At 38.5% G+C, this 13,741-nt stretch overlaps 1 protein-coding gene across 5 annotated transcripts in view; it reads right to left on the bottom strand.

The window, feature by feature from the left end:
* ANKRD26 (ankyrin repeat domain 26) overlaps window positions 1–13,741 on the bottom strand; it is a 110,832-nt gene that overhangs the window by 79,000 nt on the left and 18,091 nt on the right. For 3 of the 5 annotated variants that reach the window (XM_014547989.1, XM_014547990.1, XM_014547993.1), the window contains exons 5-8: window positions 12,344–12,417; window positions 8,691–8,741; window positions 7,447–7,480; window positions 4,489–4,552 (exon numbers count right to left, since the gene is read on the bottom strand). In XM_014547989.1, coding sequence (XP_014403475.1) covers window positions 4,489–4,552; window positions 7,447–7,480; window positions 8,691–8,741; window positions 12,344–12,417 — 223 coding nt within the window. The remainder of the gene's footprint in view (window positions 1–4,488; window positions 4,553–7,446; window positions 7,481–8,690; window positions 8,742–12,343; window positions 12,418–13,741) is intronic. The other 2 variants (XM_014547991.1, XM_014547992.1) reach the window with 2 other exon arrangements.

Raw genomic sequence — 13,741 nt, 5'->3', positions numbered from 1 at the left:
AATATTATAAAACTATATAAATATATTATATATAAAAATATTACATAAAATACATAAACTTTTATAAAATAAATATATTACATAATACATATAAAATGTATAAATATATAAAAATACATAAAATAGAGGTTTTTGTTCATAGTATAACCCTAATAAACTGATTTAAAGGAGAACTGTATGGCTTGAAAAAACATTTAATGGAAGATGAGATGGGGCTAAAACATGAGGAAAAGGTTAAAACATTTTAGTCTAAAATCAAATTGAAGGATACAAAAAAATACTATAATTCAGTATCTACATATCACAAAATTCTCATTTCCTTCTTATTTATAACATATTTCCTCAACATAACTCAATAGAACTTATATATCCTAAACATTAAAAGAGACTATTATGGTTAAGCCATATTTCTAGAAATTCAATTAATTTAATTAGGTTGTTTGATGTCAATATATATTACTTGCAACATTTCATTACACAGCTCTACATTTGTCTGTTCATTTATATACATTTAAAATATTAAAAATGCTTCTTAAATTAAGACCTTGTAGGTGCTCCAGGATATGCACAATTATGTTTCCTAACCACTAGTAGCTTATAGTGATGCGGGGAATTTAAAATGAATATTTAAGTAACTATAATAACAAAAATCTGAAATTTGAACTTTTAAAAGGTGATATAGGACTTTGGGTAACTATTCTTTTTAAATATAATACAAAACTTTATTTTCTTGGCTTCTGGTCAAGATGGCAGAGTAGGTAAATGCTGTACTCAACTGCTCCATAACCACATCAAAATAACAATTAAATTGTAGAACCGCCACCCTTGAGATCCACCTGAAGACTAGCTGAGCAGAATTCTTATAACTAAGAATATCAAGAAGAAGCCAAAGACTGGTGGGAGGGGCAAGATGTAAAATGGACTGGTCCTACACCCATGTTTTCCAGTTAAGAATTGGGAGGGATATCTTAGCTTCATTGGTCTCTCAATGACTGAGCCCAGAGCAGCAGTATTGGGAAGAGGAGTCCCCACAGCATCTGACTTTGAATATCAATGGGAATTCCATCCTGTGAGACAGAGGGCTGCTAGAGTCCCTGGTGTTTCTCTTAGAGTCCACACACAAACTCACTTACTCACTCACTGACACACTCACTTTGAGCTCCAGAGCATTTCTCTTAGAGTCCACACACAAACTCACTTACTCACTGACACACTCACTTTGAGCTCCAGAGCGGGACAGCAGCTTGAAAAGCATCAGGGACATAGGAGTAGGAACTGAATGGTCTGATTTCAGGGCAAGGGTGGAGGAGAAGCTCTCTCCACCATTTTGTTTTTTTATTTAGACCTCCCCACACAAAACTGGCAGGTGTAGGTGAACTCCCAACCTCAGTCTCCATCAAATTCCCCACACCCTGGTGATTTCCTGAGAACCCATCACAGCCAATTCATGCACAGGCCAGAACTTCTCTCTGTGGCTCTTATTAACAAGCTGCTGGCCTCAGCCCATGCTGTGGATTTCCCTAAAATCTCATAAAGGTCCAGACCATGGCACGCCCTGTAACTCTTGCTAAGCAGCCCTCAGTCCCAACAGTGGCAGCCAGATTCGGATCACAATATAGCTTCTCCCAGGAGCCTCCAAGCCAAGCGCAGGCACCCACCAACCACAGATCACTTTGAAGCTCCTACCAGGTGTCCCCAGGCAAGCCATAAGCAGGAGCTGACAAGGTACTGCACTGGAACCCTTCCCAAGAGGCCCCAGAACTGATTCATCCAGTGACAAGCTTCAGATCACACTAGAGCACCACCCAATTAGCTCCACAAACCCAAAGGATAGACTCTGCAGGCACCGGAGCCCGCCACAGTAAATTTTACTCCATGAGGTTGATCCCCAAATACAACAGCTCATCCATTATAGTCAGGACCAGTCATCACACACATCACCCTGAGGTCCAATTTCACCCACTGATGTGGCAATAGCAATCAAGGCTCAAGTACAACAGGAGGGCACATACAACCCACATAAGGAACACCCCTAAAGCATCTACCTCAGGTGATCAGAGAGACTATACTATACCACTGGGCCCCATAGAACACCAACTACATAAGGTCACCCTGCCAACACTGGGAGACTTAGCAACTCTACCTAATACATAGAAAAAAAACCAGACAGGCAGTCAAAATAAGGAGACAAAGAAACATCCCAAATGAAAGAACAGGAAAAAATTTCAGAAAAAGAAACAAAATGGAGGCAAACAATCTACCAAATAGAGAGTTCAAAACACTGGTTACATAGATGCTTACTTGATTTAAAAGAAGAAGAGATGAACCCAGTGAGAACTTCAACAAAGATAGTAAACACACAAAAAAGACATAGAAACCATAAAAAAAATAGTTAAAACCGAAGAATACAATAATTGCAATGAAGAATACATTAGATAAAATCAACAGCTGATTAGATGATGCAGAGGATCAATTCAGTGATTTGAATGACAAGGTAGCAGAAAATACCCAAGCAAAACAGAAAAAAGAAAATCCAATAAAAATGAGACTAGTTTAAGGGACCTCTGGAATGACATCAAGCATAAGAACAATAGCATGATATGGGTACAAGAAGGATGAGGAGCAAATAATTAAAAACCTATTTGAGGAAATAATAACTAAAAACTTCTCTTTCCTGGCAAAGAAAATAAGCACACAAGCCTAAAAAGTGTAGAGAGCCCCCCCAAAAAAGATGAACCCAAATAGACCCACATCTTAAAAGCAGCATAAAAAATCAGTTAGTTATATATAAGGGAACTCCCATGAAAGACTGTCAGTTGATCTCTCAACAGAAGCTTTGCAAGCCAGAGGGATTGGTACTAAATATTCAAAGTAATGAAAAGCAAGGACCTATAACCAAGATTTCTTTCCTCATCAAGGATATCATTTAGAATCAAAGGAGAGATAAAGACAAGAAAAAAATGAAGAGTTCATCACCACCAAAACAATATTACAGTAAATGTTACAGGGACTTCTTGAAAAAATAAAAAATAATAAAGAAGTAATAACTACATACCTATCAATAATTACTTTAAAAGTAAATGAATACTCCAACCAAAGAACAGAGGGTGGCTGAATAAATCAGAAAACAAGTCCCATTCATATTATAGACTCCAGCTGTTCACAAATTTGTTCACCGGGCCTCTAGTATGGTTATAAAGAACTGCTTCTAGAACTGGTTATTATTTTAGGCAAAACATGTATTTTTCAATTAAATAAATAGTGTTAAATAGACTCTTAATGGAATGATTTAGAACACAGTGGAATCCCTTTATAATACAGTTTTCAAGAGAGAGAATTTAAATTTCTAAGTTTACATATTTTATAATATTATTTCAGTTCAAATGTGGAACCCAGGTTAGAAATTTAAAAAAAAAATAACTCACCTAACAATTATATGATACCAAAATAAATATAGTCCAAGAAAAAAAATAGATATTATATGATATTGTTTTGGAACTTAGAAGCACTAGGAAGATTTCATGATTACTACAATAAGTAATTAGATCCATTTAAGAATTCATTTAGGCGTATTATAAAAGTCATGTTGGTATGATTTAAAAGTCACATTAAAAATTCTTATCCTTGACCAAATTTCATATCTCCTCTATTGTGGGAAACTTTTCCCCAATATAATTTTCTATCACTATATATTTTCCAGCTCTTTCTCTTTTTCAGCCCCTACCTTCAGTACTTACTAAAGTAAATAAGAAATGCAGTGCATCATATTTCTACAAATACTAGAGGCCCGGTGCACAAAATTTGTGCACTGGGGTGGGAGAAAGGTGTCCCTCAGCCCAGCCTGCACCCTCTCCAAACTGGGACCCCTAAGGGCATGTCCGACTGCCAGTTTATGCCCGATCCCTATGGGGATGTTGTGAGTCAGACAACCCTCTCACAATCTGGGACTGCTGGCTCCCAACCGCTCATCTGCCTGCCTGCCTGATTGCCCCTAACCGCTTCTGCCTTCCAACCTGATCACCCCTAACCCCTCCCCTGCTGGCCCGATCACCCCCAACTGCCCTCCCCTGCCAGCCCGATCGCCCCCAACTGCCCTCCCTTGCTGGCCCGATCACCCCCAACTGCCCTCCCCTGCCGACCTGTTCGCCCCTAACTGCCCTCTCCTGACGGCCTGGTCCCCTCCAAGTGACCTCCCCTGCCGGCCTGGTCACCCCTAACTGCCTTCCCCTGCTGGTCTGGTCGCCCCTAACTGCCCTCCCCTGCTGGCCTGATCGTCCACAACTGCCCTCCCCTGCTGGCCATCTTGTGTGAGGGTGTGACAGTCAATTTGCATATTACCTCTTTATTATATAGGATAGTTTTCTCTAACCAATTTCCCATTATAATCATAAAATAATGATAGATAGACCACTACTAAATTTTAAGAGTAAGTACTGCACAAAACTAAATTCAGAGCAGGAAAATTAATTTTATGACAGAGCATTTCACCTTGGTATCAAAATCGAAGTCTTCATCCTCTGATGTAGGCCATGAATCATCAATGCCAGGTTTGCTGGAAAATAACCAACAAAAATAAGTGAGTTCATTTTTTTAAAAGATCAACCAAAAAAATTGAGTGAAAGGTCAGCTATCTGTGTATTAGATGAAGTTTCTTGATATAATTAAATTTTGGCCTGTTTTTTAAAAAGTTTTTAGTTACCTATTTCTACCTCCACCACTCCTCCAGCCTGTGAACTATTCAATAAAGGCACACTCTAAGTTCCCATAAAAAAGGGTGACAGCCAATTACTGGCAAAGCCTGAAGTTAATTTGTTTTCACCAAAAGTCCTGAAGTCTGAATTGAAAATCCAATAATGGCTGACATAAGTTAAAAAAATCTGATGACCTAAATCAATGTGGAAATTACACTTTCTTCTCCATTGTCTGTCCTTGGTTCAAAGACTAATCTATAGCAGTCATGGCAGTCTTGGTTCTTTAGGATGAAAACCACCTAAAACAATACAGGGAGTTCCTTGAAATGTTTAAAAGTTAAATGTCCAAATGTTGAAGAAAAGACGTATTTGTTAGCCTTCCCACTCTCAGATCACTCTTCTACTCTTCCATAGGCTCCATGGCAGTCTCCAACCTTGAAATCGTCAGCCTCTGAAGGCACAGACTCCTGAAACAAGGATGGGCTCAAATGACCAAGATTTGGAGCTCTCTATTTCCCTGCTCCTGTAAAACAAACTAAATGGAGTCGCAATGATCCACTCATAACATAGGTGTGTCACCTACTGCCCAACTCCACTACTGATTGACAGCCAGTCCTCCTGCCCAACCCTGCCTGCACATGGGAAGCACACCAGCTAACTGGGAAAGGAAGTAGAGGTGAGAAGACACCTGCCTTGGGACATAGGTCTATGCAGTTCAGCATCTCCAGTCTCCCAGGACTCAAGGGGACCTAAGCCCCACTCTGTAAGTCAGAATTCAGGTAGATGATACCAGTCCTGTTTGCAATAAAAAGAATCTTTCCAGTGGCTCAAATGATTTTAATACCTTTCTACAGAAATGGTGACTTTTGATAGTTCCTCCAATTAAAGAAACAAAAGGCCAGCAACTTCTTCAAGACTCCCTTGAACCCTTTATTTTATTTTATTTTATTTTATTTATTTTATTTTTTAAATATACTTTTATTGTTAGTATTATAGATATCTCCCTTTTTCCCCCTTTATCCTCCTCCTCCCATCCTCTACCTCCCCCCGCTTCCAGGTTTTCACTACTATTGCCCGTGTCCATGGGCTAGGCATGTAAGTATGTAAGTTCTTTGAATCCTTTATTTTAATCTGCCTTTCTATACAACTCCTAACATTCTCTGGTCTTCCTTGCTGTAACCTATCTTTAACTTGTCATAAACCCCAATATTCTGATATTTTTCCCTTATCTGATCTCTCATCTCTTTTCTAAAATCCACATTCCTATCCCAACCCAATGCTGTTCCTCTTGAAACTTGGATTTACCTGTTAATTTCATTCTTATCTTCCTCCACTGCATTCACTAAACACATGCCCTACTTTTCTATTATTAAAACACTCACCTACAGGATGATAAAAAAGAGTACTAAACTTGAAACCTGAATTTACATCTCATGTCCACCACTTAACCATATACAAATAAGTCATTTTAATTTCTTTGAGTTTTAAATTCTTCGTGCAAGTAACCAGTTGGCCAGGATGTTAAAAACAGGTTGAAGTACTAACGGGTGTTTTGATTAATTAATTGCTAAGATTCCTTAAACCCTTGAAATTCTATGTGCTTTTGATTCCGCCAATAGAAAAATGGAGAACACATAGCTGACAGAAGTGGAAAAAAATAACATGAGAAAAACACCAAGAACAGCAAAGAAGAAAATAAAAAAGCAAAAAAAGTCATTAAAAAAAAAAGGACTCGCCCTAACCGGTTTGGCTCAGTGGATAGAGCGTCGGCCTGTGGACTGAAGGGTCCCAGGTTCGATTCCGGTCAAGGGCATGTACCTTGGTTGCGGGCACATCCCCAGGAGGGGGTGTGCAAGAGGCAGCTGATCGATGTTTCTCTCTCATCGATGTTTCTAACTCTCTATCCCTCTCCCTTCCTCTCTGTGAAAAATCAATAAAATACATTTAAAAAAAAAAAAAAAAAGGACTCTAGGAAAAAACTTCATACAACTAGGCAAAGTTAGTAGCCTGAAGGGAAAACCAGACTAGGAAGTCAATGAGTAGAGAAATCAATTAGAAATATCCTCTTAATAGATGCTGAATACAACTGACATAGTAACATGGTCCATACATAGATATTCTTCACTTACAGAGAAATAATTCATTTCAAGAAGAACAGATACCATTATACTTAAAAACACTTGCCTGATTAGGGCTTCCATAGGTAAAACCTTTGGTCTAGCCATAGCTAACTGAGATGTGCCATAAAATCTTTGATGGGTAAAAGGAGGTACTATTTAACACTGCAATTGCCAAGTATAGTAACACAAATGCTTGGACTAATTGGGTATCTTAGGAAAACTCTAAATCAGAGTTAACACAATTAGATTTTACTTTCTGAGTTGCCAGAAATTGAGTTAACACAATTAGATTTACTTTCTGTATCTCGATGCCAGTGCTACAGAGGAACTTATTAGTGTTTGCTGAGGGACAACAGAATAATTTGGGAGCCAAGTAGGTTGATAGTCAAATCATGGGTCAGCCATTTGCTAACTATGGAATCATGGGTCAATTAATCAACCTCCCTGAACCACAGTTGCCTCATTAATAAAAAGTAGGCTACAATAGCACAGCTACTTTGCAAAGCTATTGTGATGACTCTATATCACATGTTAATTACATAATATAGTGTCTAGCCCAGGGTAGAACACTCCAGAAATGTTAGTTGCTTTTCACTGCATTCCCTTAGTTAATATATAATTTTTAAAAATCCTACCTCCTTAAAGAGTCTTCTTCAGAGCTCTCATCCGCTATTAAAGAAAAAATAAAATACATTTAAAAACAACAACAGAAAAATACAGGACTTTGAAAGTACCAGACTGATTCCTGTGAGACCTTGTTGGAATCATACCTGAAGACTATACTAGAGTGAATATCAATGATACTATTGGTAGGCCATTAATACATTATTTCCTCTCCTTTATATATCAAATGCAAGAAGAAAAAAAAGAACGGGATCTATCATAATTTGACACCTACAAGTAAACTGCTACCTACAATTATCATAATCTTAATCAAACCCCATCAGATTGACAGAAAATGGTATCATTAGCAGAATCAGTATCATAAACTAACAATGTCAAACTTAAATAGCATGATTTTTCTCGACTCCTTCCATTAAGAGCAGTTAGAAGAGAGTGTACTTATTTTGCTGTGACACAATACAACTTTTCCAGCTCTTCGGTGAAGACTAGCCATTTCAGGATGAAACACTATCACAAAAAAACTTGGTTGCTAGGCACTATATTTTGCAGCACAGCAAAACATAGGAAACAGACTCTTTCTGGCCCTATTTCCAATTGCAAGATACATATGAAAGACAGTGATTCCAGTTGTATAAAGTATAACCCCTTGAGATCATCTCCTACCATTGATAGAGTCCACCTAGAACTACTTCACAGAGCAGGGTGGTCCAAACTGTTAGTGCTCTGCAGTAGTGCATGAGGTCATTTTTCTCAACCCTCCCCATTATATGGCAAATGCCTGTAGAAATCATGCTTTTTGAGCTCATATGGCATATGTCATGAGAGCCTATGCTGATGAACAATAACAACAACAAACCACAAAGGTCAAAGAACATCTTGGATAACTACGTCCAATTACCTTGAAATTTAAATTTTTTAAACATTCAAAAAGATATCCTCGGTATGATTCCAACTATATAACATTCAGGAAAAGGCAAAATTAAGGAGACAGTAAAAAGATCAGTGGTTTCCATGGTTTAGGGAGAAGGGAAGGATGAATAAGCACAGAACAGAGGATTTTTAGGGAAGTGAGATGATTCTACATAATCCTGTAATGTGGGATATGTGTCATCACACATTTGTCAAAACCCATACAATGTATACCACCAAGAGTGAACCTTGATGTAAACTATGGACTTTGGGTGATAATAATGAGTAACTATTTAGGCTGATGTGTTATACATGATGACAGTCAGAAAGTTATTTCACAGAATACCTGTCCTTAAATTAGTTTTTCTTGATACTTGTTTTAGAGATTCCTGTAGATCTATATCCATTTGAATAAAGGCATGAAAGGGACAAATGAAACAATGATGTCAGAAAATAATGTGAAACAAGCAATAATCCTATTTTAATCAGAATAAAAAATATAATGATTGACCACATATTCTATGGTATGAAACTTTCTGTAAAGAAAATAAAAACATGACACTGCCAATTTTCTCCAACTAAGCATGGTTTAATTTCTTTTTATAATAGTTGTGAATCAATCAAATAAGTGGGATAACTACAGAAAAACAATAATTAACATATACAGTATAATTGTGTAGTAGTAATTATAGAGTCCTTTTTATTTGTTCCTAATTTTTTCTTATTTTCTTGTTAAACTAAAAACATAGCTCACCTATTAAAGGCAGCTGTTGATATGGACAAATCAAAAAGTCAAAGAAACTGCATCCAAAATGTAGAATGAGTTATCCATGGATATTCTATCAAACTAAACATGTATGGAAAAAAAGCTGATCTTTCCTGTTGACCTGTTGCTCTTCCCTGTTCATGTGATAAAGTCCTGTTCTTCATGTCCAATTTAAATGCCAGTGCACAACCTGGAAACCTATGAATCATATCGATTTCTCTCTCCCCATTAACTTTTTTCATTTAATCATCACTAAGTCATATTAACTGTTCCTATTTTCAGTCTCTGCTTTATTTTACCACTTCCTTTGCCCTAGTCAAACATGGGCTCTTAACAGATGGCTTTCTAGGGGATGTGGGGGGAGGAACAAAACACTACCAATTATTGTTGCTATTTCTTAAATAAATAAGATTTTTTTAAGCAAAATAAATAAAAAACATATAGGCCTAGAAAAAGACCACATTTTAAATTAAATAAATTGAGCTTCCTGATTTTTTTATTTCAGCATGGATAGGTGAAAACTTCATAATGGACTGATGCTAGTCCAAGGAAAATTCTATCCACTTTTTGAAAACTTAACTCCCCATTATACACTTAAAGTGTCTGGCACCCCATTATACACTTAAAGTGTCTGGCACATATTATGCAATAATAATAATTATGAGCTCCTAGTGGGTGCTGGCACCTAGTAAGCACTGAATAAAGTATAGCAAATAATAAAAATTGCAATAATAACAACCTCTTAGAGGGTAGGGACAGTATTTTTAAAATGTTTGAATTCTGTAACATCAGAATAATACTTAGTGCCTAAAAGACAATTGAGAATTAAATAGCAAACCATTAAGCAAACAAATTAATAAATGAATTTTGAAATTTTCTTTGAAAATTCTGTTTTAAAAAAACCACAGATATAAACCAGGTCCAGGTCTATGATATGACAAGCACCTTAAAGGTCAAAACTCTATTGCATCGTTGTTTCCTATAACTTACAAATCCAACCTATACAAGTTCTTTGATAAAGGTCTACTAAGTCCAAGTGGTCCTTATATAGTTCAGATTGCACAATGAACTAGGTGCCACATATGAGTAGCACAGTAGCATTTTTGTTATTGTGAAACTAGAGGACGGGTGCACGAATTCGTGCAAGGGTGGGGTCCCTTGTGGTGCTCTGCAGGGATTGGGCCAAAACCCGCAGTCCAATGCCACCTGCAGCTCCTACCTGCCGCTCCCACTCATCCTGGCCCCACTGTGCCTGCCGCAGGCTTGCACCCAATCAGTCCTGATCGGGAGAGGCTCACACCATCGCAGCAGCGCTCAACAGCCATGAACCCTGAGTCTGGCGCCCTCCCAAGGGGAGTGGCCTTCGGGATCAGGCTGAAACCAGCTCTCCGACATCCCCCAAGGGGTCCCGGATTGTGAGAGGGGGCAGGCCAGGCTGAGGGACCCCACCAGTCCACGATCGGGCCGGGGAGGGACCACAGGAGGGTTCCAGGGCATGTCCGGCCCATCTCGCTCAGTCCTGACTGGCCGGACCCCAGCAGCAAGCTAACCTACCGGTTGGAGCATCTGCCCCCTGGTGGTCAGTGCACATCATAGTGACTGGTTGACCAGTCGACTGTCTGCCCCCTGGTTATCAGTGCACGTCATAGCAAGCAGTTGAACAGCCTTAGCATACCATTAGCATATTACACTTTGATTGGTTGTTCAGTTGTTCTGCCATTTGGTCTATTTCCATATTACCCTTTTATTATATAGGATATTTTTGTGCTTTATTATAATTTGTTGAGTCCTGAGTTGGGCTATTTGAATATTTATTATGATTATTTTTTTGACCAAAGGCTTCAGAGCATCCTGTTCTAAAGAAATTAGTGTCACAGCAATTATGCAACGAACAGAAGGAAACATCTTCTTCTAATGAAGACAACATATCTCATTCTGTTTTGACTTCTGAAGAATGAAGCTGATAATAGTGAGACCTTGTTGGTATAACGATATGTAAAATAACCTATGCTTCTCAACAAGGCATTGTCTTCCTGACTTCTGTACTATATTGTAAATATCTTTAAAAAAACAATTTCATTGGGATTGCAGCACACTGGACAAATATAGTTCTTATTGTTTGCCATTTGTTTGTGGTACCAGGAAAGTATTAAGCTCCTAGTTTTAGTTACTTTTTTTATTGAAACAAATCACTATGTAATAACAAGGATTCATTTACTAAATGTAATCCATTTGCTGTAAAAAATAAACAAAAGATCACCCTGGCGATTGTTGCTCGGTGATTAGAGCGTAGGCCCGCAGAAGAGTCGTGGGTTCGATTCCCAGTCAAGGGTGCATACCCTGGTTGCAGATTCAATCCCAGGCCCTAGTTGGGGCACGTGTAGGAGGCAACCAATCAATGAGTCTCCCTCACATTGATTTTTCTTGATGTCTCTCTCTCTCTCTCCCCCCCCCCTCCTTCTTTCCCCTTTCACTCTCTAAAGATCAATGGAAAAAATATCCTTGGTGAGGATTTTAAAATCCTATATAATAAAGAGTAATATGCAAATTGGCCATCACTCCAACACACAAGATGGCCGCCCCCATGTGGTCAAAGATGGCCGGCAGGGGAGGGCAGTTAGGAGCAACTAGGCTGGCAGGGGAGGCAGTTAGGGGCGACTAGGCTGGCAGGGGAGTGGTTAGGAGCAATAAGGCTGGCAGGCCGGCGAGTGGTTGGGAGCCAGCAGTCCTGGATTGTGAGAGGGATGTCCGAGATTAGAGAGGGTGCAGGCTGGGCCGACTGACACACATCCCCACCCCCACCCCCCGTGCATAAATTTCGTGCACCAGGCCTCTAGTATAATAATAAAAAAATAAACAAAAGATTCATTTTTATAACAAGTCCAATTTGTTATAATGTGTTTATAGAGGAAATATACAACATCCTAACTTTAAAATCTTTCTTCTTTTTTACATAAAGACATATGGGATTTTAGGGGTAATGACTAAATAAATGAATTTCTTTTCAGACAATATTGCCCCAGATTTTTTAAATTACCTACAATTACTTTTTAAATAATTCTGAATACTAAACTATTTTAAAGAAATTAAGAAAAAAAACTATGCATACAATTCATACATTGTGTTTTTTTATGTGTTTTTTTTTTTCACTGCTCTTTCATTATCAAAATTACCTTGCTCTTACTTTATCTACAGTAGGACCACCATGAACAATTCACTATTAGAAGTCTTACCAAAACTTTTGCTACTTTCAGAAGACTTTTTAGCTCTCCTTTCTTCTTTATATTCAGAAGTTACTTGTTGATTGCTGTGTATAAAAAAAATGGTGATAAATAATATTATTATCTTAATACTAACAAAAATTTTTTCATAATATATCCTTAGGATATTTCAAATAACATCAAAGTTAATATTAAAACTTTAACTTTATACCATACACTTCAAATTTGTTAAGTTCTATAAACTTTTTATTAAGCATGTAATTTTTAAAAGTAATGTGAAACAGCCATGATTTGAGGGCACTATATATAGTTCAGTTAATTAGAGTTAGCTTGACATAATGGCAAGGGTCTTGAACTCAGACATCCTAGTTCTACAATGAACAGCTATTTATTCTCAAACAAGTCACTTTTCTTTGGCTCAAAGTCCTCTACAAAATAAAAATCTTACTGCCTTATTTTATAAGGTTGTTATGATGATTAAATGAGATAACATAGCAAAAACTGATGCTCAGAGAAACAATAAGACAAAGGAAAAGTCTGTTCATGAACTTTATTTGTTGAAACTATTTTAGAATCCCAAATAAACCCCAAAGTTGGTTTTTCATAGTTTGTAACATTCAAATGTTACAGTTTTCAGAAATTATTAATTTTGGTTATTAGCTGTTCTTTCTTTGTGGTTTATAATTCAGGGTATCTCAGCTATTCTATAATTTTGCAACTAAGATTATTTATAAATATACTAGAGGCCTGTTGCATGAAAAGATTCGTGCAATAGGCCTTCCCTTCCCCTGGCTGCCGGCACCGGTTTTCTTCCGGCACCCGGGACCCAGGCCTTCGCTCCGGCCAGAGCTGCCTTCAGTCTTCGCTGCTCCGGCCGGAGCCGCCTTCAAGCCTTCGCTGCTCTGGCCGGAGCCGCCTTCAAGCCTTCACTGCTGGGGCCGGAGCCGCCTTCAAGTCTTCGCTGCTCCGGCCGGAACCGCCTTCAGTCTTCGCTCCGCTGCTTCGTGCCTACGTATGCAAAATAACCGCCATCTTTGTTGGCAGTTAATTTGCATATCACTCTGATTAGCCAATGGGAGGCGTAGCGAAGGTACGGTCAATTACCATTTTTGTCTATTATTAGATAGGATTACCTCATGAAGTCCCATAACAAAATGTTACCCTATCTTTATAGCAAATGCAGAACACTAATATAAGTCAGGACATGGCCTGGACTACTACTATCCCTTCTCTACCTACTCAAACTGTGAACCAGCAGATCTTTATAAGAATGACTAGAGGCCCGGTGCACAAAAATTTGTGCACTCGGCGGGGGGGAGGGGGGTCTCCCAGCCCGGCCTGTGCCCTCTCGCAGTCTGGAACCCCTCGGGAGATAACGACCTGCTGGCTTAGGCCTGCTCCCGGGTGGCA

This window comes from Myotis brandtii, unplaced genomic scaffold (assembly GCF_000412655.1).
Source record: "Myotis brandtii unplaced genomic scaffold, ASM41265v1 scaffold49, whole genome shotgun sequence".
In the NCBI taxonomy this organism is placed as follows: domain Eukaryota; kingdom Metazoa; phylum Chordata; class Mammalia; order Chiroptera; family Vespertilionidae; genus Myotis; species Myotis brandtii.
This window is presented reverse-complemented; position numbering and strand designations above follow the sequence as displayed.